General features: G+C 42.9%; 1 protein-coding gene across 1 annotated transcript in view; it reads left to right on the top strand.

Annotated features, from left to right (window-relative positions):
- The window catches only part of KAT6A (lysine acetyltransferase 6A), a 76,105-nt gene that overhangs the window by 17,075 nt on the left and 32,116 nt on the right, over positions 1 to 26,914 (top strand). Inside the window, exon 3 of the mRNA XM_063448443.1 lies at positions 25,683 to 25,791. Within this exon, the coding sequence (XP_063304513.1) occupies positions 25,683 to 25,791 (109 nt within the window). The remainder of the gene's footprint in view (positions 1 to 25,682; positions 25,792 to 26,914) is intronic.

The raw sequence follows: 26,914 nt of genomic DNA on the forward strand, positions 1-26,914 counted from the left end.
AAATCCCAAAATGTAGATTAATGGGACCAATCCGCCACTCTTAGAATATCGTCAAGGCGACAAACCAATCCCCGATGCTTTAGAGGCCATGGCACCCCTAACAGAATGAGCAGAGAACATTGAAGTATCAATCCCTGTCACAGAGAGAAGATCCCGTGCCAGAGTGGGCGTAGAGACTGGAAGATGTGGTGTACGAAACAATAAATAAACAATTGATGTAAGTCGGGTGATCTCAATACCCGCGTACTATCAAGGTAAGATCGCAAACATGTCACCAGGCACAGATCAGGTTTGACAGAATAACTTGGGTAGTAGACTGATTTCGTAGCTGATTTTAGCCCTACGAGAAATGTTGAATAATACTCACTGGGGTGAAGGATATCACAGTACAATCCCAGGCTCTAACATCTGATATCCTCTTACACGTGAGCAAACAGAGAAGCATAAGCAGTTTCCAAGACAGGTGTTTCATGGACAATTCCTCATTCATCCGACAGGAGTCCAAAAAGGTCAACACCACCTTGACATCCCAAAACGAGGAGTCTCTTGCTCGTGGGGGTATAGTGAACCTAATACATTTAAGTAGCCTACTAACATAAGGACTTTGTCCGATCTGGGGATCCATCCACACTTTGGAGTCCTTGTACTCACCGTAAGGGCGTCTGTTGGTAGGTTGTCCCCACCCCCCACGACTTGACCAGGGGCGTTTCCGAGGCGGGAAGAAGGGCGCTGGCGTATAATCAGAGTAGGGTCGCGGAGCAGCGTAGGAACGTCTTTGGGCCTGTGATGGACCTCGAAATCCCCGGCAGGGTGGACGGCTCCTAGATCTCCCAGCCCCAGTGAAAACCTTAGGGCCAAAAACCTGTTTAAGGTTTGATTGTGCCTTATCCAAGGCCATATAAAGGTCTTGACAAAAAACCCAACTTTACAAAGGAATCCCCAAACATGCCCTTCGCTGCGGGACTGGTTCAATACCTGCTAAATTAACTAGCTTTGGCTCAATTTAAGCAAGATTACGGCATTCTGCTGACAGCGTGGTGTTCGCGTTGCCCAAGAGACATATCGGTCTCTGGACCCAGCCAATGACCTCATCAAAGTCAAGAGGGGCATACCCCACCTTAGTAGTTCAAAAAGTTTGGAAGCTGGCCTCAGAGTTTCCAGGATCTTATTGTGACAATTGTACAGGGAGGTCTCCAACCCCTTTTTGGACTTCCACCCTGTGTAGGTCAGAAATTGGAAGATTAGAGGATCAATCTCCGGTGTCTTGCATGCCGCGTCAAGGACAGAAGGCATGGGGCATTCAGCCCGCTATTTGCTGCGGCTCTCTTTTGGATAATTAGCAATATGTTCTGGAGTGTCCCATTCTGCCGAACGAGGATGACGGAGGTCGTCCAGGTCAAACAGGCCTGTGGGTCCCGGATACCATCCCCCATCCCAGCTGACAGATCGGTAGGACCACCAGACACAACCACAGGTGGCTGGGAGGGTGATATACCAGAACCCATCCGTGGGTTGGAGTCATCCTCCCCATAGGAGGCATAATCATGGTCAACCAACCCCATAATCCCACTCTGGTCGGAATATGACCCATCATCATCTAGGGCACACACCCGTTTCCAGTTTATGGACGATTTCACCTGGCCAGTGGCTCTCTTGCGCGGTGACAACGCGCCATCTTGGACCACCAGAGGCGAGTCAGTCATATCAGATAAAACCTGCGTCAATGGTAGAGGGGGCTGTATGCCTGGTCTTTGCCCGCGCCTTATGGCTCATTGGGGCTGCTAGATCAGGGCGGGTGGGGAGCGCAGGCAATGAACCCTGGGTATGTAATAGGGCCTGTGCAAAGGACTGTGAAATGGAGGACATAGTCCCCAACACAGAAGCCAGAGCCCTTTGACCGGTGCCCAGGAGGGCCTGGAATTCCTGGCAGTTCATAAAAAAGGGCTCAGGGTTAGGATAATTCGGGCCTGAAACCCAATCGCCACGGGATTGGATCCTGGAGTAGGGATTAGGACAGGATAGGGGGTTAAGAAGGCCACAGGGACACAATCAGTATAATCTTCAGGTCTGCAGAGCAGTGTGGGCTCAATCTGCAGCCCACAATCAATACTATAGGCCCAAACCTAAACTCAAGACTCCCAGGTATAAAGTGTATGTCACATCACATATCCTTCCCAGCAACACACCACAGGTAGAACAATATGCCTAAAAGAAAACAACAAAGCCACAGGGTTGAGTAACACCAACAGAATACATACAATAAGGACAGAGGAGAAATAGGGGCCGTGCCGCCGGAAACCCTGTTAGCCACGAGGTAGGCCGCCGGGATCTGCCTTTGCGCGTTTCCGACAGCGTGCCAAAGGTGAGCAGGCTCTCCTCTCATGATTATTAAAAAAAAGTGTTGCCACAAAAGAACCTCTGTAAATAATCCCTTATCCTAAACTTAGATTTTTGTTGTCTACTTTTTAAAAATCCTTGATAGTATTTCAAAAACCTGGAATAAAAACCTAATTAAGCAACCATTTATAAGCAGGATCTAACACCTCTTACAACCCTGAAACTACACGTCACGTGCTCTACGCTAGTGGTGACTTATGGGTATCTACATTAATGTGTAACAATCTCTCAAACACTTGATGCCCTCTGATTACCATTTTAATATTACATCAACCAGGTACACAAATCATGTAACACTCACATGATGACAATCCTACAGAACTCCCAAACTTTTATATTTAATGTGCCACTATTCTGCAGCCTATTACAGTCTTTGAAGTAATGAGTAATTAGAATTGTAAAATGTACTCCTTGTGTTTTCCATATGTCTTTGTCTTCTTAAGCAGGACTTTAATAATGTACGTATTTTCCAAAATCATCTTTGTCTTGATATATCTATTATGCATGTATGTTGACCCAATTATATTTAGTTTGAGAATAAGGTGCAATGTACATTTGCAGTATAGTATGTTGGTGTACTTTATTGAAAACATATATATATATATATATATATATATATATATATATATATATGCCACATGCTGAACCGCCTTGAATCTGCTCTTCTTATAGTGGTATTTCTTATACCAACATGATAGCAAACTGTTTTCACATTTTATAGCCCCAACATGACTTGCTATTAAACCCAATTAAGTTGTTATGCAGCGAATCCATTAACAAAACCATTTTACTTTAACGGGTTAAACCATTAATGAACTGTCTTGATTATAGAAACAGTTTGACTTTATTTTGGTTATGAAATAGGAAAGGGATTAAATCTGCAACAAAACGCGAACACTACGGCCCCAGCATCACTAAACCGTGTGCGAGAGGGAGTAGAGCTGGAAGATGACAGCAGCCCTCCTATACCACAGGAAAAGCAGATCCACGCCAGATCTCCCAGATAGGGAGGTCAGGTGGATTTAAATTAAAATAAAATTAAAAATATTTCTGAGTGTGTCTGTGAGTATTGTGTACATTACGCTGTAGTAGTTCTGGTGAGTAATAGTGTCTTTTTAAGAATTGTATTTTGTTGCAGAAAATTATGCTTTGTAGGTTACAAAAAAACAAACCTGATTCCTAACTTTTCCAAGCAATATAGCCCTGCTATAGTGTTCCTTTAAAAGGTCTCAAGGAGAGTGCTTATATTCTATATGTGAACTACAGGAGAGGAGAAATGAGTGGCATGTGTTTTGACATCAAGCGTTCAAGCCTGACCCTGATCATAAGCATGGCCTATACTTCTTAACCCCTGAGTGTCCATAGGGCATTCTCTGATGTTCTAGAAAGTGCTTTAATTTGGGCATGCATGACAACTGTCTGAGGGACTTCTAAAGTCATGTAACAAACGCACACAATTTATATTCTTGTACACTGGGGCATTCGCAGAATACAAATATTGACTTCTTTAGAGTAGTGGGAAGCACATGGTCTGTAAAATGCCCCCTGTGAATGAAATGAGTAAAAAAAAAAAAAAAAAATGGAAATAAGCTGCAAATTTGGCAGTAGTTACATAGCTGAAAAGAGACTTGCGTCTATCAAGTTCAGCCTTCCTCACATTTGGTTTTTGCGGTTGATCCAAAAGAAGGCAAAAAAACCCAGTTTGTGGCACTTCCAATTTTGCAACAAACTAGAAAAAAAAAAAATTCTTCTTGACCCCAGAATGGCAGTAAAATCTATCCTTGGATCAAGCAGTTATTACCCTACATTGAAAAATGATATCCTGTTTTTACAAGTATGCATCTAGTTGCTGTTTGAACGTCTGTATGACTATGATAAAACCACTTCTTCTGGCAGAGAATTCCACAGCCTTATTGTTCTCACAGTAAAAAAAAACTTTTATTTGCCTTAGACGAAATCTTATTTCTTCCAGTCTAAACGCATGACCTCGTGTCCTATGTAAAGGCCGATTTGTGAATAGATTTCCACACAATGGTTTGTATTGGCCCCAAATATATTTGTATAATGTTATCATATCCCCTCTCAGGCAACATTTTTCTAAACTAAAGAGGTTTAAATTTGTTAACCTTTCTTTATAGCTGATATGTTCCATTCCTTTTATTAATTTTGTAGCCCACCTCTGCACTTTTTCTAGTGCCATAATATCCTTCTTTAGAACACGTGCTGAAAATTGCACAGCATATTCAATATGTGGTCTTACCAGTGATTTATAAAGATGCAAAATTATATTCTCATCCTGAGAATGAATGCCCCTTTTCATGCATGACAATACCTTACTGGCCTTAGCCACTGCTGATTGCCATTGCACATTGTTGCATAGTTTGTTGTTTATAACAATCCCCAAGTCCTTTTTATGTGTTGTTATCCCTAATACGCTTCCATTAAGGGTATATGTTGCTTGTGCAATCTTTACGCCGAAGTGCCTAACTTTGCATTTTTCAACATTAAATTTAATCTGCCATTTGAGTGCCCAGTCTATCTAAATCCCTCTGCAGCAAAGTAATATCTTGCTCACGTTGTATTACTTTACAGAGTTTTGTGTCGTCTGCAAACACTGAAACATGACTTTCAATGCTTTTTTTAAGATCATTTATAAATATGTTAAATAGAAGAGGTCCCAGAACAGAATCCTGAGGGACACCGCTTGCCACCTCTGTCCCGCTTGAAAATTGACCATTAATGACAACTCTTTGTACTCTATTTTTAAGCCAATGTTCTACCCAAGAACAAGCATTTTCATCTAGACCGATTTTCTTTGAGTTTGAACACTAATCTATTGTGTGGAACTGTATCAAATGCCTTGGCAAAATCCAAATACCGTATATACTCGAGTATAAGACGAGTTTTTCAGCACATTTTTTGTGCTGAAAAACCCCCACTCGTCTTATACTCGAGTCAATGTCTGTATTATGGCAACTTACATTGCCATATTACAGACAAGGGGCTGTTGGGGGCTGGCAGAGAGCAATTACTTACCTTTCCTGCAGCTCCTGTCAGTTCCCTTCTCTCACCTCCGGTCCGGTCAGCTCCCTCTGCAAATCTCGCGAGAACCGCGGGGTCAGAGCTCCGCGCGGCAGTCACACCGCGAGACTTGCAGAGGGGAGCTGCCCGGACCAGAGGAGAGAGAAGGGAGCTGACAGGAGCTGCTGTAAAGGTAAGTAAACACTCTCTGCCAGCCCCCTCCTACACAGTGCACACCACTGGACCACCAGGGAGTGAGAGCCCCCCTCCCTGGCCAGCTAACAAGCAGGGAGGGGGGACGGATAAAAATATAAAAATTTAAATTATAAATAATAATAATAAAAAAAATATTATAATAATAATGTTATGGACAAAAAAATAATAAAAATGTCCCCCCCCCCCCCCACCAAGGCTCTACGTCACATACACAATCACGTTCTGCATCACACACACACACACTGCATTCATTATATACACACACTGTAAATAAATATTCAATTAATATAATTTTGGGGGGATCTAATTTTATTTAGAAATTTACCAGTAGCTGCTGCATTTCCCACCCTAGTCTTATACTCGAGTCAATAAGTTTTCCCAGTTTTTTGGAGTAAAATTAGGGGTCTCGACTTATATTCGGGTCGACTTATACTCTAGTATATACGGTTGATCACATCCATTGCAACACCCTGATCTATACTTCTGCTTACTTCTTCGTAGAACGCAATCAAGTTAGTTTGACATGACCTGTGCTTTATAAAACCATGCTGATTTTTGCTGATAACCATGTTCTTCTCCAGGAATTCTTGAATATTATCCCTTAACCTTTTAAATACTTCTCCAGCCACAGAAGTTAAGCTCACAGGTCTATAATTTCCAGGCAAGGATTTTGAACCCCTTTTTGATTATAGGAACCACATCTGCCTTCCTCCAATCCTCCAGAACACTCCCTGAAAGAAAAGAAAAGTTGCGGGTTAATTACTGGGTGTCTTCTTTCTATAAATATCTACTTTTGTATAGCCATTTAAGATTCTGTAACTGCTTAACCCCTTAAGGACACATGACATGTGTGACATGTCATGATTCCCTTTTATTCCAGAAGTTTGGTCCTTAAGGGGTTAAAGTTGTAGTCTTAGCATACCGTTTGTCAGTTTGCTATAGCAGTATTTTTCAGTATGCGCCTTGAACATTACAATATGGATATCTAGTCCTAGTAGAAAATTACACCAGATCACTTAAAACTGAAAATGGCATTTGGTATGCTATTTAATTCCTGGACTGTGAGGCACAACAGCCATGACTTATTTAAATTTCTGTTTCTAGCGTTATATATATTTTTATAATGGGAAATTCTGAGGTAACATGCATAGGGTCCTGCTTCTCTTTTCAAGCTTTACCTTATAATTGCTATTAAATAATAACCCACTAAGCACACACATTTCTTTATGCCTGTCATTTATGCAGCAATATATAGTCATGGGGAAAATAAAGTACACCCTCTTTGAATTCTATGGTTTTACATATCAGGACATGATAACAATCTGTTCCTTAGCAGGTCTTAAAATTAGGTAAATACAACCTCAGATGAACAACAACACATGACATATTACACTGTGTCATGATTTATTTAACAAAAATAAAGCCAAAATGGAGAAGCCATGTGTGAAAAACTAGGTACACTTTACAATTCGATAGCTTGTAGAACCACCTTTAGCAGCAATTATTTGAAGCATTAATTTTCTGTATGACTTTCACTCTATCACGTCGTTGTGGTGGAATGTTGACCCACTTTTTAATCCCTTAAGGGCGGCAGGTGTTCTATGCCGTCCTTTTTTAGGTGGTCCTAAACGCCGGCGGGCTGCATAGAACGCCCTCATGATCACACGGCGGGGTCCTTGTAATCACATGGCCAGAATAGCCTGCTTGTGCAGTGCCTGCATGGGGGCCTGCCTGAACTATCAGACAGTCCCCCTCTTGCCTGTAAAAAAAGTTTTACAATTAAATAAGTACTTAGATTATATATATATATATATATATATATATATATATATATATATATATATGTGTGTGTGTGTGTGTGTGTGTGTGTGTGTATATTGTATATTATATTGTGTGTATTTTAATATTAATGTATATAATATAAATATTAAAATACACTTAGAATGTTGTGTGTGTATATATGTATAATGTATATATATATATATATATATATATATATATTAATATTAATAAAAATTAGGGATCGACCGATATTGATTTTTTTAGAGCCGATACCGATACCGATATTCTGTGAACTTTCAGGCCGATAGCCGATATAATTTGCCGATATTCTGTACATTTACCATTTTGGAAAATAAAAACTATTTCTAAAGGTAAATGCACAAAATATACATGCCACGTGTAGTGGATGCAGTGTGTTTAGACAGGGGAGCTGTGTGTGTTTGTGTAGTGTGTGTGTGTTGTGGATGCAGTGTGTGTTTGTGTAGTGGATGCAGTGTGTATTAGTGTAGTGTGTGGGTAGTGTGCGTGAAGTGAATGCTGTATATACTAAATGCAAAGTGTGTGTGTTTGTGTAGTGTGTATATATAATGAATGCAGAGTGTGTGTGTGTTTGTGTAGTGTGTGTATAGTGAATGTAGTGTGTGTATATAATGCAGAGTGTGTGTTTGTATAGTGTGTGTATATAATGCAGCATGCTTGTGTAGTGTGCATTATATAAACACACTGCATTATACACACACACTATGCAAACACACTGCATTATATACACATTACACACACTGCATTATATAAACACACTACACACACACACACCATTATATACACAGTGTGTTTGTGTAGTGTATGTGTATATAATGGAGTGTGTGTGTTTGTATAGTGTGTATATAATGGAGTGTGTTTGTATAGTGTGTTTATATAATGCAGTGTGTTTGTATAGTGTGTTTATATAATGCAGTGTGTTTGTGTAGTGTGTATAAAATGCAGTGTGTTTGTGTAGTGTGTGTATATAATGCAGTGTGCATTATATAAACACACTATACAAACACTGCATTATATACACACTATACAAACAAACACACTGCTTTATATACACACACTGCATTATATAAACACACTATACAAACACACTGAATTATATACACACACACACTACATTATATACACTGTGTGTGTGTGTGTGGGGGGGGGCGGGGCATTTTTTATTACATAATTTTTATTTTATTTTTATTTAATTATTATTATTATTTTTTGTTTCTCCCCCCTCCCTGCTTGTTGCCTGCCCAGGGAGGGGGGCTGTGGCAGTCCCTGGTGGTCCAGTGGTATGGACTGAGCTGTGGGGGGGCGGGCAGCAAGCACTTACCTCCCTGCAGCTCCTCCTTCTCCCCAGTGTAACTCTCGCGGCCAGCGTGCCGCGCGGAGCATTGCCATGGTAACCCATGGCAACGCTCTGACGGCCGCAGGTCTCGCGAGAGTTACACTGGGGAGCTGGAGGAGCTGCAGGGAGGTAAGTGCTTGCTGCCCGCCCTCCCAGGACCGCCGGGCTTGTAATGAGCCTGGCGGTCCTGGGAGGTATTATCGGCAATATCGGTATCTATATTGGCCGATACCGATATTGCCGAAAATACAGAATATCGGCCGATTATATCGGTAAAACCGATAATCGGTCGATCCCTAATAAAGATAATCAATAGAGTGAAAAAAATTATAAAATTTTTAAAAATTTGTTCGAACTATTTTTTATTTTATTTTTGTAATTCTTTATTTTTGTTAGTGCAAATGAGTACAAACGTGCTTGCAGCGCCACAATAGCAAGTGCGAGCAATACAGAAACAATCTTTGGTATCGCTAATATTTTGCACATTGTGAGGTAAATAGACAAACTTTGGCATAGTTAAGACTTTGCACATTTTTAGGTAATTTAGATGAATGTTGTCATGGCTAAGACATTGCACATTTTTAGTTAAGTAGAACACAAACTTTGACTGAGCTAAGCCTTTGCACATTTTTAGTTATAGTAGATAAGCGTCGTCGTGGCTAAAACTTTGCACATTTTTAGTTGAATAGAAAACAACATAGATAAGACTTTGCACTTGTTTTTCTTTTTCTTTCGTGAGTGTGTTTGTGGTATTGAGATGAGTGATAGGTAATCTGGAGAGGTGTTAACTATGGATCGGGACGGGCATTTCTTTGCGGAGCCATCGTATTGCTACGTGAGTCATGGTTGTTGAGTATGAGCGGGTTTGCCCTCCTAAGGTGTTACCCCTAACCAAGGGGGTGGCGGGGGGGGGGGGGGAGAGCTGGCCGGTGTGACGCCAGTCGCCTGCCCTGTCTCTGGGCTTTAAAGTGTTAGGTGTGTGAGGTCTTACTAAGAGGCCTCTCGTGTGTGTATCGTGTTACAAATATAAAATAACTGAGTAACAACAAAACATAACAAAAAAGTCCTGGTTTAACTTTTAGGCGAGCAGGTTTCAAGTCCCTGTCTGCACGGCTGGGTTGGCAGTGGGTTCGAACGGGGTCACTCTGGATGGGTTCCATCTGCGAGTAGTTGGCAGTCCACCATCTGTCGGTGCCTGCGTTGGCAAGCCGAGTGCCGTGAGGAGGGTTGAGGCGTCTGCCATTGACGATAGTCTATGTACCGTCCCTTTATGGTTCACTACCAGTGTCCTGGGGGACATCCAGCGGTATTTGATGCCAGCAGTTCTCAACTGGCTTGTGAGGGGTTGGAGGGAGCTCCGCCACTGCAGGGTGGATCTCGTGAGGTCCTGGTAGAAAGTGAGGGTATCGCCTTCAAAGATGAGTGGTGTCTTGCCCCGCAGCGCCGACCAGACGGCAATTTTGTCGTAGGAGTAAGAGAATCGCACTATGGCGTCTTGTTGAGCCGTTGCCGGAGCTCTGCCGGGTTTGGGTAGGCGGTATGTCCTGTCCAGGGCGACTTTTTTTAGCTTGTGCAGCCGGTAGGATGGTGGCAACCAGTCTTCTTATGTAGTGGGGGGGTTCGTCTGGGGTTACCAAGTCTGGGCTGCCCCTTATCTTAAGGTGGTTTCTTCGGGACCTATCATCCAGTGCGGCTTGGTGCAGGGAGAGGGCCTGTTGCATGATTTGTATGTGTTGGATGGTTTCATGTATTGTGTTCATACCTTGTTTCAGGTCGGCAATATCCCCCTCTGCTGTTTGCACTTTGTCCCTGACTTTCTGCACATCTGCCTGTATGGCTGCCACGTTTGCTGCTCGGAGGTGTTTAATTTCTCCCACCAGATTGTGGAAGTCCCTTTGGGTGACTGGAGCTGAGCTATCCCCTGCAGGGATTGTGGTAAGTCCATTTTGCGGCAGGACATGCTGTGTGTGCGCTGCGGTTGATGGGGCGCCCTCCGGCGTGTCTGCGGCCTTGCTTGTCCCGGCCGACGCCATTTTAGCTGGTGGCTTCTGTTGGAGCATTGTCTCTATGTTCCTGGCCCCTGCTGGGGTATGTGGGGGCGATTTTTGGGACTTGCGTCCCATCTCAGCGGGTGCCGTATCCGGCTGTGCCGGCTTCCCTCCAGCTATGTCCGCCGGGGTGTAGGCGCCAAACAGAGCCGTCAGGTCCAGGCTTTGGGCTGTGTAGTAGGCCCCGGTTTTTCTTTTTTTCCTGGGCGTTTTGGCCGCTTGAAAGAACGGCATATGGCGTGTTGGCGTTACCGTCTAGGTGGAGTAGGGTGAGTAGCCAGTTTATGAGGTCGGCACAACTCGTTTTGGCTGATTGTCCCGTGGAAAAGTTGCGGAGCTCAGGCAAATGGCGACCGCTCCGGTCCGAGCTCAGGCTCCGCCCCCCTGTTCGAACTATTTTGATATTAATATACATGTATATTAAATTCAAAATACATTTGGAATGACGTGTTTTTATTTGTGTGTGTGTGTGTGTGTGTGTGTGTGTGTGTGTGTAAATTCTACAAATATTTTTATAGAATATTTTTACATAATTACGTCATTTTATTAATTGCAATCTGAATTGAATGTTGTTCATTCGAGGTTGTATTTGCCTTAAGACCTGCTAAGGAACAGATGACTGTCATTATGTCCTGATATGTAGATACATAGAATACAAAGAGGGGGTACTTTCTTTTCTCTATGACTGAATGCTTGAACTTTTTGTATTAAGCAAAACATTTTTATAAAAAATTATACAACAGAGTACACAACTTACTTTGCTGGTTATATAATCTTTGCCCCCCTCCAAGTTATCTCCCTCTGGTGTTTGCGAGTAGTTTGTAGAACATTACAGAGATGGAAATACTTCCTCCTTCCAGCCTTCTGTATACATCAGTTTATTAGGCTTTTTTTTTTTTTCTTCATGGCTGCCAGAGCCAAACAGGGTCTGGCCTATCAGGAGTCCCAGGGAAAATTTAAATATCTGCTAATACGAAAAGGTGGTGAAGGTCAATCCTCAATTTATGCATTGAAGCACGTAAAGAAGTGATCTCAGATCACTTCCTCCCAGCACTTGTGAATAGGAATCCACACTGTAGTAGATCAGCCTGCAGCTGCTTTTGCAGCTTCTGTCCTTGACCTGTACCTGGCCAGCCTGGTCCCCGCTGGACCCCAGGGAAGCCACCCACACTGCTAGATATACACAGAAATGCATAACAACCCTCTCCTCCTACAAATAATATGAACCGCACAAACGCAACACCACTAACAATCCACATAGATGCACACAACCCCACATGCAGGCTCTCACATACAATGCCCCACACATACACACCCCACCATTATTTATTTATTAATTCAGAAGGAAGAAAACACTGCTGCATAGACTATGGAAGAATTTCATTTACAGTATGTTTGATTTTGTTTGTTGTGTACTTGTTGTTCACTATTGACCTACCGTATATACTCGAGTATAAGCCGAGTTTTTCAGCCCATTTTTTGGGCTGAAAAACCCCAACTCGGCTTATACTCGAGTCAAGGTCTGTATTATGGCAATTTGCATTGCCATAATACAGACAGGGGGAGAGGGGGGCTGGCAGAGCTGTACTTACCTTTCCTGCAGCTCCTGTCAGCTTCCTCCTCCTCCGCGCCGTCCGTTCAGCACCTCGGTCAGCTCCCAGTGTAAATCTCGCGAGAGCCGCGGCTCTCGCGAGACTTACAGTGTAAGCTGACAGAAGAGCAGAACGGACGGCGCAGAGGAGGAGGAGAGAGCTGACAGGAGCTGCAGAACAGGTAAGTTACAGCTCTGCCAGCCCCCCTCTCCCCCCACTGAACTGCCACTGGACCACCAGGGAAGGAGAGCCCCCCTCCCTGCCATATATCAAGCAGGGAGGGGGGACGAAAAAAAAAATATATAAATAAAATAAGAAATAATAAAAAAATAATAATAATAAAATAAAAATTAATAACAACAAAAAAAGGGGTATAAGGACCACTATGGGAGGGGGGGGGTATAAGGACCACTATGGGAGGGGGGTATAAGGACCGCTATGGGAGGGAGGGGGGGTATAAGGACCACTATGGGAGGGAGGGGGGGGATAAGGACCACTATGGGAGGGAGGGGGGGATAAGGACCACTATGGGAGGGAGGGGGGGATAAGGACCACTATGGGAGGGAGGGGGGGGGGATAAGGACCACTATGGGAGGGAGGGGGGGGGGATAAGGACCACTATGGGAGGGAGGGGGTATAAGGACCACTATGGGAGGGAGGGGGGGATAAGGACCACTATGGGAGGGAGGGGGGGGGGATAAGGACCACTATTGGAGGGAGGGGGGTATAAGGACCACTATGGGAGGGAGGGGGGGGGATAAGGACCACTATGGGAGGGAGGGGGGGGGATAAGGACCACTATGGGAGGGAGGGGGGGTATAAGGACCACTATGGGAGGGAGGGGGTGGTATATGGACCACTATGGGAGGGATGGGGGGGATAAGGAACAATATGGGAGGGAGAAGGGGGATAAGGACCACTATGAGAGGGAGGGGGTGGGATAAGGACCACTAGGGGAGGGGAGGGTAAGGACCACTAGGGGAGGGGTGAGTCAGGACCACTGGGGGGGGGGTGAAGGAACACGGGGGTGGGGAGGTAAGGACCACTGAGGGAGGAGGAGGGGAAGTCAGGACATATGGGGGGGGGGGAGGGGGCGGCAAAATGTTTTTTGCCTACGGCGGCAAATATCCTTGCACCGGCCCTGCACACACTGCATTCATACACACACACACACTGCACTCATACACACACGCTGCACTCATACACACACACATACGCACACACTGCATTCATTATACACACACTGTAAATAAATATTCAATTAATATATTTTTTTTAGGATCTAATTTTATTTAGAAATTTACCAGTAGCTGCTGCATTTCCCACCCTAGTCTTATACTCGAGTCAATAAGTTTTCCCAGTTTTTTGGGATAAAATTAGGGGCCTCGGCTTATATTCGGGTCGGCTTATACTCGAGTATATACGGTACTTAGCTTTGTTCACTATTATGACCTACTTAGCTCGGTTAATAACAATCCAAACAATTTAAAGGTTTATTCCAACTAGGGATGGACCGATATAATTTTTTTTAGAGCAGATACCGATAATCTGTGAATTTTCAGGCCGATAGCCGATAACTTACAAATACCGATATTCTGTACATTTACCATTTAAAAAAATAAACTATTTCTACACAAATCTACTGTTAACTGAACATGTTATTATTTATTTCTATATCAGGCTGTAGGTGTTGTGTTACTAGGAGTGTTCTAATATGGAGGTGTGGCTAGGGCTGAATAAGCAAAGGCATTTAAAGGACCACTATAGGCACCCAAACCACTTCAGCTCAATTAAGTGGTCTGGGTGCCAGGTCCCCCTAGTCTTAACCCTGCAGCTGAAAATATAGCAGTGTCAGAAAAACTGCTATGTTTACACTGAAGGGCTAATCCAGCCTCTAGTGGCTGTCTCCCTGATTTACACTGAGTAAATTGCACTTATTTGACGCTGGATGTCTTCACGGACCACCAGTGTCAAAAAAGATCCCCATAGGAACGCATTGAGTAATTCTTTCCTATGGGCGGGTTTGAATGCATGCGCGCCGCTGGCCGCACATGCACATTCGGCTCCACTCGGGAGCTGATGTCGATGGAGGAGGAGAGGTCACCAGTGCCGAGGGAGCCTGGCGCTGGATTAAGGTAAGGAAATAAATGGTTAATTAACCATTTATTCGCCACGTGACTAGGGCTCTGTAGTGTTAGAAATACATATTTGTATTCCTAACGCTATGGTGTTCCTTTAACTCCTAAATGGCAGAGAATTGAGCAGTGAAACTAAATGGCCATGATTTATATTCCAAAGCTGCATCATTAAAGGACCATTAAAGGCACCCCAGGCCACTTCATCTTAATGAAGTGGTCTCGTTGCAGTGGCTCTTTAGTTGTAACCCTGCAATCTAAAACATTACCATTTAGTAGATATAAAAATGTTAGGATTGCAGTGTTAACAAAACTCTAGTGGCTCTTTTCCTGACAACCACTAGAGTCCCTTTCACGTTGAGAACAAAGTCAGACTTGGTTCTTAATCAAATGCTTCTCCTAGAGCAGTATTTGATTAGCGCAGCATTGTATATTTGCCACATGTGCACTAGCCTCCCAGTACTTCCCAATTGAGAAGCACTGGATTGGCTGAGATCATTAAGATTGATTACCTTAGCCAGGGGAGGAGGATTTATATCATTAAAGGAGCACTATAGGGTCAGGAACACAAACATGTATTCCTTACTCTATAGTGTTAAAACCACCATCTAGCCCCCCCTCCGGAACCCCTCGTGCCTCCCTAAATATAGCAAAATCTTATTTGTATTCAAGCCTGAAGCTGTTACTCTGCTTGCTGTTTGCCTCAGAATAACATGATGTCTGCTGACATAATCAGAAGTGGTGGCCTGATTCAATCACAGTGCTTCCCCATAGGATTGGCTGAGACTGACAAGGAGGCAGATCAGGGGAAGAGCCAGCACAATTCAAACACAGCCCTGGCCAATCAGCATCTCCTCATAGAGATGAATTGAATCAATGAATCTCTATGAGGAAAGTTCAGTGTCTGCATGAGGGAGGAGATACTGAATGTTTGGACAGACATCTGATGAGTGGCCAGTGAAGGTATCACTAGGCTGTAATGTAAACACTGCATTTTTTCTGAAAAGAGAGTGTTTACAGCAAAAAGCCTGAAGGTAGTGATTCTACTCACCAGAACAAATTCAATACGTTGTAGTTGTTCTGGTGACTATAGTGTCCCTTTAACACAGGTTGGCTGCCATGCAGGTTGCATTAAAAATGTTTAAACTTCAGTCTGAGACCTGTCCTGCTGAACTGTATTTTTTCTTTGACAACTGTTTTATAAAGATATGATATATATAGTCAGCATGACTTTTTGCTCTTTTAAAACAATTTTTTTTTTTTTTTATAGACACCGTAACCCCCAAAGCACACTGTAGTGGTTTATGCATGTAGCAGACTGGGCCATCTGCTCGTTTGGTTACCCGTACCCCCCTTGTTCGTTTCCCGAATAAATGTTCTCCCCTTTTTAAAATTGTCAAACTCTGACCACCCCCAGGCTCTATGACTTTAATCAAGCCGAATAACATTAAGTGCTCTCTCATGGTGGCCATTTTGTCACACAAACGCAGACAACGGTATTTGGTCGTCAAAGGCAAAGGGAACTAATTTCAGACACTCCACTACGCAGTTCCCATGGAAATTTTACTATTGTCTGCCCCTCTTGCAGACAAGCCAGGAGAGCGGTGTTTGGAGGAAAGACATTACAGACTGGGGGGGGGGAGGGGGGAGCAATTACTCCCCAAGAGCCAGGGGGAACCATCGTTTATTTTCATACAGGAACTCCCAAAAGTTGACCGGACAAAACCCCTCTTTCTCCTGGAACTATTTTGGGCATCATTTAGATCTTTATCTGGATGGTGATACCCCTAGACTGGATGGATCTGAGTGCTCTTTGGACAACTTGGGCGCTCAGATCAGGGGTATCAGAGTATATGGGACAGGTGGGGTTGCTGTATGATTTCGCTATGTTTTTGGGGTACTTTTGTGATTTTTGTGTATGGTTCCCTCTAACTAGGAGATAAGTGAGTTACCAGTCTTTGACTTCATTATCTTCCAGACACAAAGATGCCTGGGTGGGCTTATAATGGGAACAGGTTCTTGAATAAAATTTTAGTTGTTCTTCCAGAACTGTGTGTCGTCCAGTTACTGGGGAGGGATAGAGCTATTCACATTTCAGCGCCTTGTTCCAGAGTTCCAGCCAGCCATCTCAAATCTCCCTTCTTCATGGTTTTTTAATTAAACGCTCATGATTTTCCAGCCATCTATTACATTTGAAGAATTCAGGGAGTTTGGGATCTGAGTGCGTCCCTGTTTTAAAGTGACTCTGTATTCACTATAAACATTTCATCTTATTGATTTAGTTATTATGCTTGTAGTCCCCTAGCACTGTCCCTCCATTCAATATTAAACCATTTCCAAGCAATCCAATACTAGATAAGAGTCTCTGGACAACCACAACCTAGTCCCTACTGGAGGTATAGCTAATGCAGAGAATACACACTTCCTGCAAACCATACCAATTCATAACAGCAATGGTCGCTGTTCTAGGCTGAAAGTGGTCAGCTGACACTCTGTTAATCAGAGCTGCCCATTGTTGCTCAGGCCAATTCTTCATTATAAGCTCAAGTAGGGCAATAGGGATAGGCTGCTGACGGCTCTTGTTTAGCTTTAAACTAGTTTAAACTAGTTTAACTCTGAATGGAAGGACAGCCAGGGGACTCCAGAAAATATAACAACTGTCGTGTCGACCGTGTCTCTTTAAACAGTGCTTTTGTCTTTGGAGCACAGCTATGTCTCGAACCTGTAATTTCCAAATCAGCTTGCTTAGACCCAAATTTAATATTTAAAATATAAAAGGACCACTCTAGTGCCAGGAAAACATACTCGTTTTCCTGGCACTATAGTGCCCTGAGGGTGCCCCCACCCTCAGGGTCCCCCTCCCGCCCGGCTCTGGAAAGGGGAAAAGGGGGAAAACTTACCTTTTTCCAGCGCTGGGCGGGGAGCTCTCTGCCTCCGTTCCGCCCCGTCGGCTGAATGCGCACTTGCGGCAAGAGCTGCGCGCGCATTCAGCCGGTCGCATAGAAAAGCATTCTTAATGCTTTCCTATGGACGCTTGCGTGCTTTCACTGTGATTTTCACAGTGAGAATCACGCAAGCGCCTCTAGCGGCTGTCAATGAGACAGCCACTAGAGGCTTTGGGGGAAGGCTTAACCCATTTATAAACATAGCAGTTTCTCTGAAACTGCTATGTTTATAAAAAAAAAATGGGTTAACCCTAGCTGGACCTGGCACCCAGACCACTTCATTAAGCTGAAGTGGTCTGGGTGCCTAGAGTGGTCCTTTAAGCTTTTGAAATTTTAGTAAATATTCAAAATTTCAAAACTATATGTATTGTGTGTGTATGTGTGCTGATGCAAGTCCCGGATTAGGGGCTAAAACGTCGACTTGACAATAAAGTATTTTGATATTGGAAATCCAGGAGTGCTGGCAATCGTTTGTTTCCTGTATCAAAGTGTGGCTGAGCACCCGGTAATCATTGGCTGGAGGTAGGAGTGCAAAAGTTTTTATATATATATATATATAATATAAATAACAAACAAACTTGGCATGAAATTTCCTTGTTGATAGAACACATAAAAAATGACAGTGGTAATACAGGAGGCGTCAAAAATGTTATTTTTAAACATTTTATAGAAAGGACAAATATAAGTGTGATTCAGGGCAGAGGAAAGAATTGTCAACTAGGTACACTGACATCACAAGAGAGATTACATGAGGAGTGTACCACCAATCAGTACGTATGCTGAGACCAAGATGGTCACCCCAATAGGGATATGCAATAAAGGAGCAAACTTAGAGTAGGCTGTAAGCAGTTGCTAAATGTGTACAGAAAGAGACCATAGTAATATAACAATGGTGATAGCCTGCTATTTTTTCTGAGAAGGTGTCTCAGAGTTCTGCCCAATCAGCCTATACCTGTGACAGTCAGGCAGAATCCAGACATGTACTTGAGGGGGTTTGTGCCTCCCGAGGTGCCGTGTCTTGTGGCATCCCTGCAGCCCCAGGCGGTAACGGGAACCAACTCCCATTGTCCACAGGCTGCTCTCACCAGTACTAGGAGGGCGCCTTGAGATCCCAGGAAGTGGTGTTTCATCCGGGTGCGTAGACTGCGGATAGGTACACGGACCTTCTTGGATCCCCGCCTGGGGTGTGCAACCGGAGCTCTGGTCAGATGTGGTACCTGAAGGGTAGGTTGCACAGATTGCAGTCTCCGATCCTCCAATCCCTTCCACAACCGCTGGCATATGGCATCAAATGCCAACTGGAAATCAGCTTCCCAGTTTCAGGCAGCAGCCTGCTCAACATGCGTGGCATCATTGTTGTCGGCGACCATCTTGGAGAAACAGTGTGGGAGCTCCTTACACAGCTTTCACCCAGTTGCGGAGTAAATGTGGGGACTGGGATAACCCCCACCAGCCCGGGAGGTGGGGGGGGGGGGGAGTGGGCTCTGGGCATGGAGTGTTAGTTAGAAGCCTGGGTAACGCCAGACAGAAAGATCGTCCGCTTCCCCGCCGCGGAAATACCAGGTCACAGCAAGCTGGTGCTTGAGATCACCGAACAGCATGGGTGGTGGGACATGTAACCCACACCAAAGCTTAGTCAGGAGCTTGAGTCAACCACGACCTTTCAGCATGGCGTCCAAGCCCCGCCCCCTGTATTGTATATTTATAAATACAAATATGAAAATATTTTAACTGCTGCCTTAAGACTGCAGGGCGTTCTATGCCGTCCCTATTTGGATGGCTCTAAACGCCACAGGGCGGCATAGAACGCCCTGGGCGGTCTTGCCTCCCATGTGGCCGGCGGCACATGGCTGCTGCAGATCGCGGTTGGGGGCACGCCTGGCCCGGGGACCGCGGTCTGCAGCTTCCGATCGTAGTGACAGGCTGTCACTGCGATCGGTATTTACCATGTGTCAGACGATTTTAAAAGCGATCTGCAGAGTCTGATCGCAGTGACAGCCTGTCTCTGCGATCAGAGTTACTATGTGTCAGCCTTTTGGCTGACACATAGTAACTGCAGGCAGGATCCCCCTGCAGATCACGGTGGGGGGCATGCCTGGCCACCCAGGCACTCCCCCTGTGGCCAATTACCGCAATCTGCAGGAGGTGATCACAGTGACAGCCAGTAAATAAGTTAAAAAATAAATATATGTGTGTAATTTCATTCTAACTGTATTTTGATAATATATATAGATATCAAAATACACGTAGAACAAAATATATCTATATACATAAGTATATATGTATATAGATATAGATCACTATATGTATACCTGTATATATAAATAAAAGTAATAAAAAAAAATTATATAGATACACACGTGTGTGTGTGTGTGTGTGTATATGTATATATATATATATATATATATATATATATATATATATATATAATTGACATATATATTTATGTAATAAGTTTACATAATTAGGTCCTTTGATTAATTACAATTTGCGGGACCTGCCTGACAACTCAGGCCGAAAGTATAGGGAATTTAATTTGCTAGCACAATATTTAACCCTATAACTTTCCAAGACACCATAAAACCTGTACATGGTGGGTACTGTTTTACTCGGGAGACATCGCTGAACACAAATATTAGTGTTTCAAAACAGTAAAATGTATTACAACCATGATATCGCCAGTAAAAGTGAAGTTTTTTGCATTTTTCACAGCAGTTACACGGACGATATTATTGCTGCAATACTTTTTACTGTTTTGAAACACAAATATTTGTGTTCAGCGAAGTCTCCCGAGTACAACAGTACCCCTCATGTACAGGTTTTATGGTGTTTTCAAAAATTACAGCGTCAAATATAAGGCTTGTGTTTCATTTTTTTCACATTAAAATTCGCCAGATTGCTTACGTTGCCTTTATGACCCTATGGTAGCCCAAGAATGAAAATTACCCCTATGATGGCATACTATTTGCAATAGTAGACAACCAAAGGTATTGCAAATTGGGGTATGTCCAGTCTTTTTTAGTAGCCACTTAGTCACAAACACTGGCCAAAATTGGTGTTTTTTGCATTTTTCACACACAAACAAATACTAACGCTAACTTTGGCCAGTTTGTGACCAAATGGCTACTAAAAAAGACTGGACATCCCTTATTTGCAATACCATGGGTCGTCTACTATTGCAAATGGTATGCCATTATGGGTGTAAATTTATTTCCTGGGCTACTATACAGTCTCAAAGGCAACGTAACCAATCTGGCGAATTTCAATTTCAAATGTAACACGCTATATTTGACCCTGTAACTTCCCAAAACACCATAAAACCTGTACATAGGGGGTACTGTTTTACACGTAAGACTTTGCTGAATACAAATATGTGTATTTTATTGCAGTAAAAGCAAACAGTATTATGACATTGCCAGTTAAAATGTCATGTAGAACTAAAAAAATAAAAAAAAAATCTTATTTTCTCCCATTTTTTTCATATTAAATTATGTTTCATAGCTAAATATTTGATATTAAATGAAAGCCCTGTTTCCCCTGAATAAAATGATATATAATAAGGGGGTGCATTTAATATGAAAGAGGTGAATTACGGTTGGACAGACATATAGCCCAAATGCCAGGTTTTGTTTACGTTTTGTTTCGTTCACAACTTGTACATTTGGCTGCGGTGTTAAGGGGTTAAACATGACATTGCTTTGTAATTTCCCCTTCTTAAAACTGGTGTGTACTGTATGTAGGCAAGGATTTTTTATTTTCCTGAATGTACTCTACATATTGGCGCAGATACTCAATCACAATAAACACAATAGGAGAGAACTAGGGCCTGTCTAAAGTAAAAAAAATAGTAAAAGTGCACAAACTGTATAGAATTATATTTTGTGTTTATTCTTAATAATGTGTATATTAAACTGTATACGGAGTTGAATTAGAAACACATATGATTCTCTGTATAGGGCATGTATATCTCTGGCCTTTGGGTCTCTCAGATGGTAAACAAACGGCTCATATTCCTCAATTCTGGCTCTTGTTCCCAGCTCCCCTCTCTCTGCAGATGGAGGACATCTGTTGTGAGCAGTGACACTTAACCATTTAAGTTGAGGGTTGCTGGGAGCCTGGCCAGACCTTTAAAGGGAAGTTTTTTCCTAAACATAAGTTTGATATATTTACCTCTTTAAATATATGATTTTACCCTTTTCAGCTGTGATCCTCCCAGTTGAGAATTACAGGAGTTTGCTAAAAGAATTGCACAGACGTGTGTGTGTTAAACACAAATACACACACCAGGCAAGCCATAAGACTTGCTTTTCCCACAGAAATCTCCCACAGAAATTTATTTATTAGGGATCGACCGATTAAAAAAAAAAAAAAAAAAAAAAAAAAATATTTATATATATATATATATATATATATATATATTTAACTGATATTCTGTACATTTACAGTTTTTTTTTTTGTTTTTTTTTTTTGCAAAACCTTTTTTTATATGAAGTGGTAAATACACAAAATATACATGCCATTAAAGGGACACTCCAGGCACCCAGACCACTTCTGCCCATTGGAGTGGTCTGGGTGCCAACTCGCACTACTCTTAACCCTGCAAGTGTAATTATTGCAGTTTTTTATGTCTACTAGACAGCCACTAGAGGGCACTTCCTGGTTTCTAATACATGAAACCTGTTCTGGAGCGTCGCTGGATGTCCTCACGCTGTGTGAGGACCTCCAGCGTTGCTCATTTCCCCATAGGAAAGCATTGAAATGCCTTTTCAATGCTTTCCTATGGGGAGCGCTAATGCGCATGCGCGGCATTGCCGCGCATGTGCATTAGGTCTCCCAGGCCGGCGGGCGGGATCAGTCTCGCCCACCGGCCGATGCAATCAGAGGGAGGAGCGGCGCAAGAAGCAGCGACGAGGGACATCGTCGCTGCCTCAGGTAAGTTACTGAAGGGGTTTTCACCCCTTCAGCAACCGGGGATTGGGGGGTGGGAGGGAGAGGGGACCTGCAGTGCCAGGAAAACTGATTGTTTTCCTGGCACTGGAGTTTCCCTTTAAGATTTTTTTTTTTTTTAATGTTTTCAAGAATATTTGTGTGTGTGTGTGTGTAGTGGATGCAGTGTTTGTGCAGTAGATGCAGTCTTTCTTAGTGCCCCACCCCCCAATTTCCCTTAATGTTCCTCTCCCTTCTCTTTTAGTGGTCTCCCCCCTACCCCAGTGTTCATTTTCCCATCTCTCCCCTGTATCTTAGTGTCTTCCCTTAAAGGGACACTATAGTCACCTGAACAACTATAGCTTAATGAAGCAGTTTTGGTGTATAGAACATACCCCTGCAGCCTCACTGCTCAATCCTCTGCCATTTAGGAGTTTAATCCCTTTGTTTATGAACCCTAGTCACACCTCCCTGCATGTGAATTGCACAGCCTTCCATAAACACTTCCTGTAAAGAGAGCCCTATTTAGGCTTTTTTTTTTTTATTGCAAGTTCTGTTTAAGATTTTCTTATCCCCTGCTATGTTAATAGCTTGCTAGACCCTGCAAGAGCCTCCTGTATGTGATTAAAGTTCAATTTAGAGATTAAGATACATTTATTTAAGGTAAATTACACCTGTTTGAAAGTGAAACCAGTTTTTTTTCATGCAGGCTCTGTCAATCATAGCCAGGGGAGGTGTGGCTAGGGCTGCATAAACAGAAACAAAGTGATTTAACTCCTAAATGACAGTGAATTGAGCAGTGAAATTGCAGGGGGATGATCTATACACTAAAACCGCTTTATTTAGCTAAAGTAATTAAGGTGACTATAGTGTTCCTTTAATGTTCCTCTCTCCCCCCTTCAGGCTTGGCCTGAAGTTGTGGGTGGGGCTTATGGACCTTTAAAAGGGACTTCCCCCTTCTCTACACGACTGTAATTGGTCTATATGTAATGCTGCTGACTGCCATATTCTGCAGCAGGAAACACTCTGCTCTCCAGTATCAGGGTCATCACGGTACCTAGCCACGTCACAGAGGCTCTGGTTACCGCAGCTTACTCTCGGACGGTTGCCTGATAGACAGCTGACGCAGAATCCACGACTGAAGGCCGTCTCGCACAGGCGCCTTCCAGTAACATCATTTTTTACCCATCCCGGGTTCCCGCAACTGTAAGCTAACCTCCTTGCTATCCATAGCTCCCGGCCAATGCTGGCACGGGTACTTCCCCTTCGGCTCCTTACACGAAGGTCAGGTTCCGGGGGCATGGTCGCACAAAGGCAGTCTAATTACGGTTAATATTGTATACTTTATTGTTTAGCTTGGGCAATATTCTATGTACCTTGTCTGAGAGAGCGGCAGGCCTCCGGCTTGGAAGCATCCTTCTACCTGGCAGGGCTAACCTGCCCTCACTCCTGAATACATACCGTACGATATATATACAGTACACAACACTGTATACATTACTTATCTCGGGGTTAGGCGAAGCAGGCACCGAGACTCTATTGTCGTATAGAGCCTCTGTATCCCTTGCTCGTTATTCACAGGCAGCAGAAAGGGGGAGGTTTCGGTCGGTCATCTAGATAACCCGAGGGTCCGGCGGATATATATATATATATATATATATATATATAATCCCCTTTCTGCTGCCTGTGAATAACCACATACATACACACCTTGTGTTTCTTACACAACTTCATTTTTATCTGTTGGTTGTTTTATCTTATACATCTCTCCCACTGATCCTTGGAAACTTGACCTTATAAATCCTGGAGATTTATGCAAATACTGCAATATTGGGAATGAGTCCTAAAAGCAAGGCAATCACCACTGAAACTTTGCTAACAGCTCCATTTTGGTACTCGTCTCGCACTGTGGTTCCCACGGTCACGTGTCACCAGGGCACATATGGAAGTTGCCACGAACGGCTTGTGGCCCTCTAGGTCCAGTACCTGGTATTGCAGGTGCTAGGTACAGGGGCAGGGTTATTAGCCAGATGCTTATGTTACAGTTTAATTGTATAACTGCAGCTGCTCAGTTAAAGGTCTGTTTCTCAAATCAATCAATTTGGCAAGTTACGTTAACCCTTTCACTATGCACTTAATCTCAGTATTCATACATGGTTCAGACTGTACTGTTTATGCTCTTACTGAAACACGGACTCACGCTATGTGTCATGTTTTACAGATTACAAGGTACCCAAGCTAAGACAAGCTTGGCTCTTCAAACCTCAGTCATAATGTCATAGGTGGGTAGGCCGTAGCGGTTTTAGGTCAATATACGCTAGGTTTTCTTTAAGTATGACATTTTATTTCATACACTTATATATTTATCTCCTTCCTTCTATTGAATTGTTCACCATTTGGTTTAGGCATCCCTCCTTAGTAGGGAACTCAGACTACCGTTGGGCAGATAATCAAGCATACACTTGACCAACAGGTATGTTGCTCCCGGGTCCACTCCATTACCCATGGTTAACAATAAGGTTGCTGGCTTACAGGGTATTAGGTGGGCATCTAGGAATATTATATATTTATATATATATATATATATATATATATATATATATATAATCTCAATGCATCTCTATGAGGAAAATTCAGCGTCCCCATGCAGAGGGTGGTGATGCTGAACGGCAGTGCTGCCTACTGTGCAGCACTGCTTCAGGAAGCACCTCCAGTGGCCATCTGAGGATTGGTCACTTGGAGGTGTCCCTAGGGGCAATGTAAACAAAATGGGTGAAGGCAATGATTATACTCACTAGAACAGCTATGTTAAGCTATAGTTCTGATGACCATAGTGTCCCTTTAAGTAATGGCACAAGGGAGTTAAAACTCCTATGAAACCCAAATGGTGGCAAGCTAAAGAGATTTTGGCCATTTTAATCTTTTACATTTAGCTTCCCTTGGTACTAACAGTTTCTTTCTTTCTACAGTTTACAACTTAACAAGGTGTGTGTTTTTCCGCAAATAATTACTGTATTTTCCATATGTACAATTAGAACTCTTGTGCTGTGTATCTCCAGTTTGTTATATGTTGGATCCCACTTATATAATAAGAATGCTTTGTGTTAATTTTAAAAAAACTAAAATCTTTTATAATGTGTGTACATTTGAGTATGTGATGTATAATCTACAAAGGTTTGGAGAATTGTACCTTTTTACAAATTATTTTTGTGCCTCAGAGCTCATGTCCCTCTTTGTCTCTGCAGCCTGTAGCTGATCCCATACCCATATGCAGCTTCTGTTTGGGAACGAAGGAGCATAACAGAGAGAAGAAACCAGAAGAGCTGATATCATGTGCAGACTGTGGAAACAGTGGTAAGTAGACCAGTGACACAAAGCAATAGACCTTCCCACAGCCATATTCTGCAGAGCGATCCCAGTGAGTCATTCAATGCAGGGCAGCATGCCAAATTTGAGAGTTGAGGCCTGTCCATCCAATCCTGCCCTCAATCCTTCTACATAGGCCCTCTGCATCTCTGTAGAACGACTGAAAACCCTATCAAAGGCTACTCTATAGCACTACAAATTTATTTGACCATCCTTTCCTATGAGGATCACATATTTGGGGTTTCAAAGGTTATCCATTGCTGAAATGGATCATAGAAGTCCACATGGTATCACATACCTTGATTAGAAATTAACAAAGTCATTTAATACCTATTAGCATACAGGACTTAACTTTACCTAATTATTTTTTTTCATCTTTGTGCAATTGCATTTCAATTCCTCTAATCACATTGTGCACATTTTGTATATATGTTCTGTTTTGATGGATTGTTTGTGTATGAATATATACATATACACATGTAGCTGTACAACATGGAAAAAAATAAATTTTTAATTGCCTTTATTTTTTGGTGGGAGAACATCAGAAATATCTTCTTGCCTTGTCTTCTTAATATATAAATCACTCTACACTGGGTAAAAAAAATAATCATACAAGTGTTTGATAACAAAAATATGTATGTACTGGAACAGGAGATAATGAGTCACACATACTTAAAGGGGACTATTGGTGTTATTACAAAAGAGTTAGTAGTGTAATCCAGAAGGTAAATGCCAACCATATCTATTTATGTTACATATACAACACATATTTTCCAGTAAGTAATATGTTTTCATTTACCGTATATACTCGAGTATAAGCCGAGTTTTTCAGCACATTTTTTTGTGCTGAAAAACCCCAACTCGACTTATACTCGAGTCAATTGTCTGTATTATGGCAATTTACATTGCCATAATACAGACTGGGGGCTGTGGGGGCTGCAGAGCGTTTACTTACCTCTCCTGCAGCTCCCTTCTCCTCTGCGCCGGTCCGGTCAGCTCCCTCTGTCAGCTCTCAGTGTAAGTCTCGCGGCCGCAATATGACCCCGCGGCTCTCGCGAGACTTACAGAGGGAGCTGACCGGACCGGCGCGGAGGAGAAGGGAGCTAACAGG

The sequence above is a fragment of the Pelobates fuscus genome, chromosome 3 (assembly GCF_036172605.1).
Source record: "Pelobates fuscus isolate aPelFus1 chromosome 3, aPelFus1.pri, whole genome shotgun sequence".
Classification (NCBI taxonomy): domain Eukaryota; kingdom Metazoa; phylum Chordata; class Amphibia; order Anura; family Pelobatidae; genus Pelobates; species Pelobates fuscus.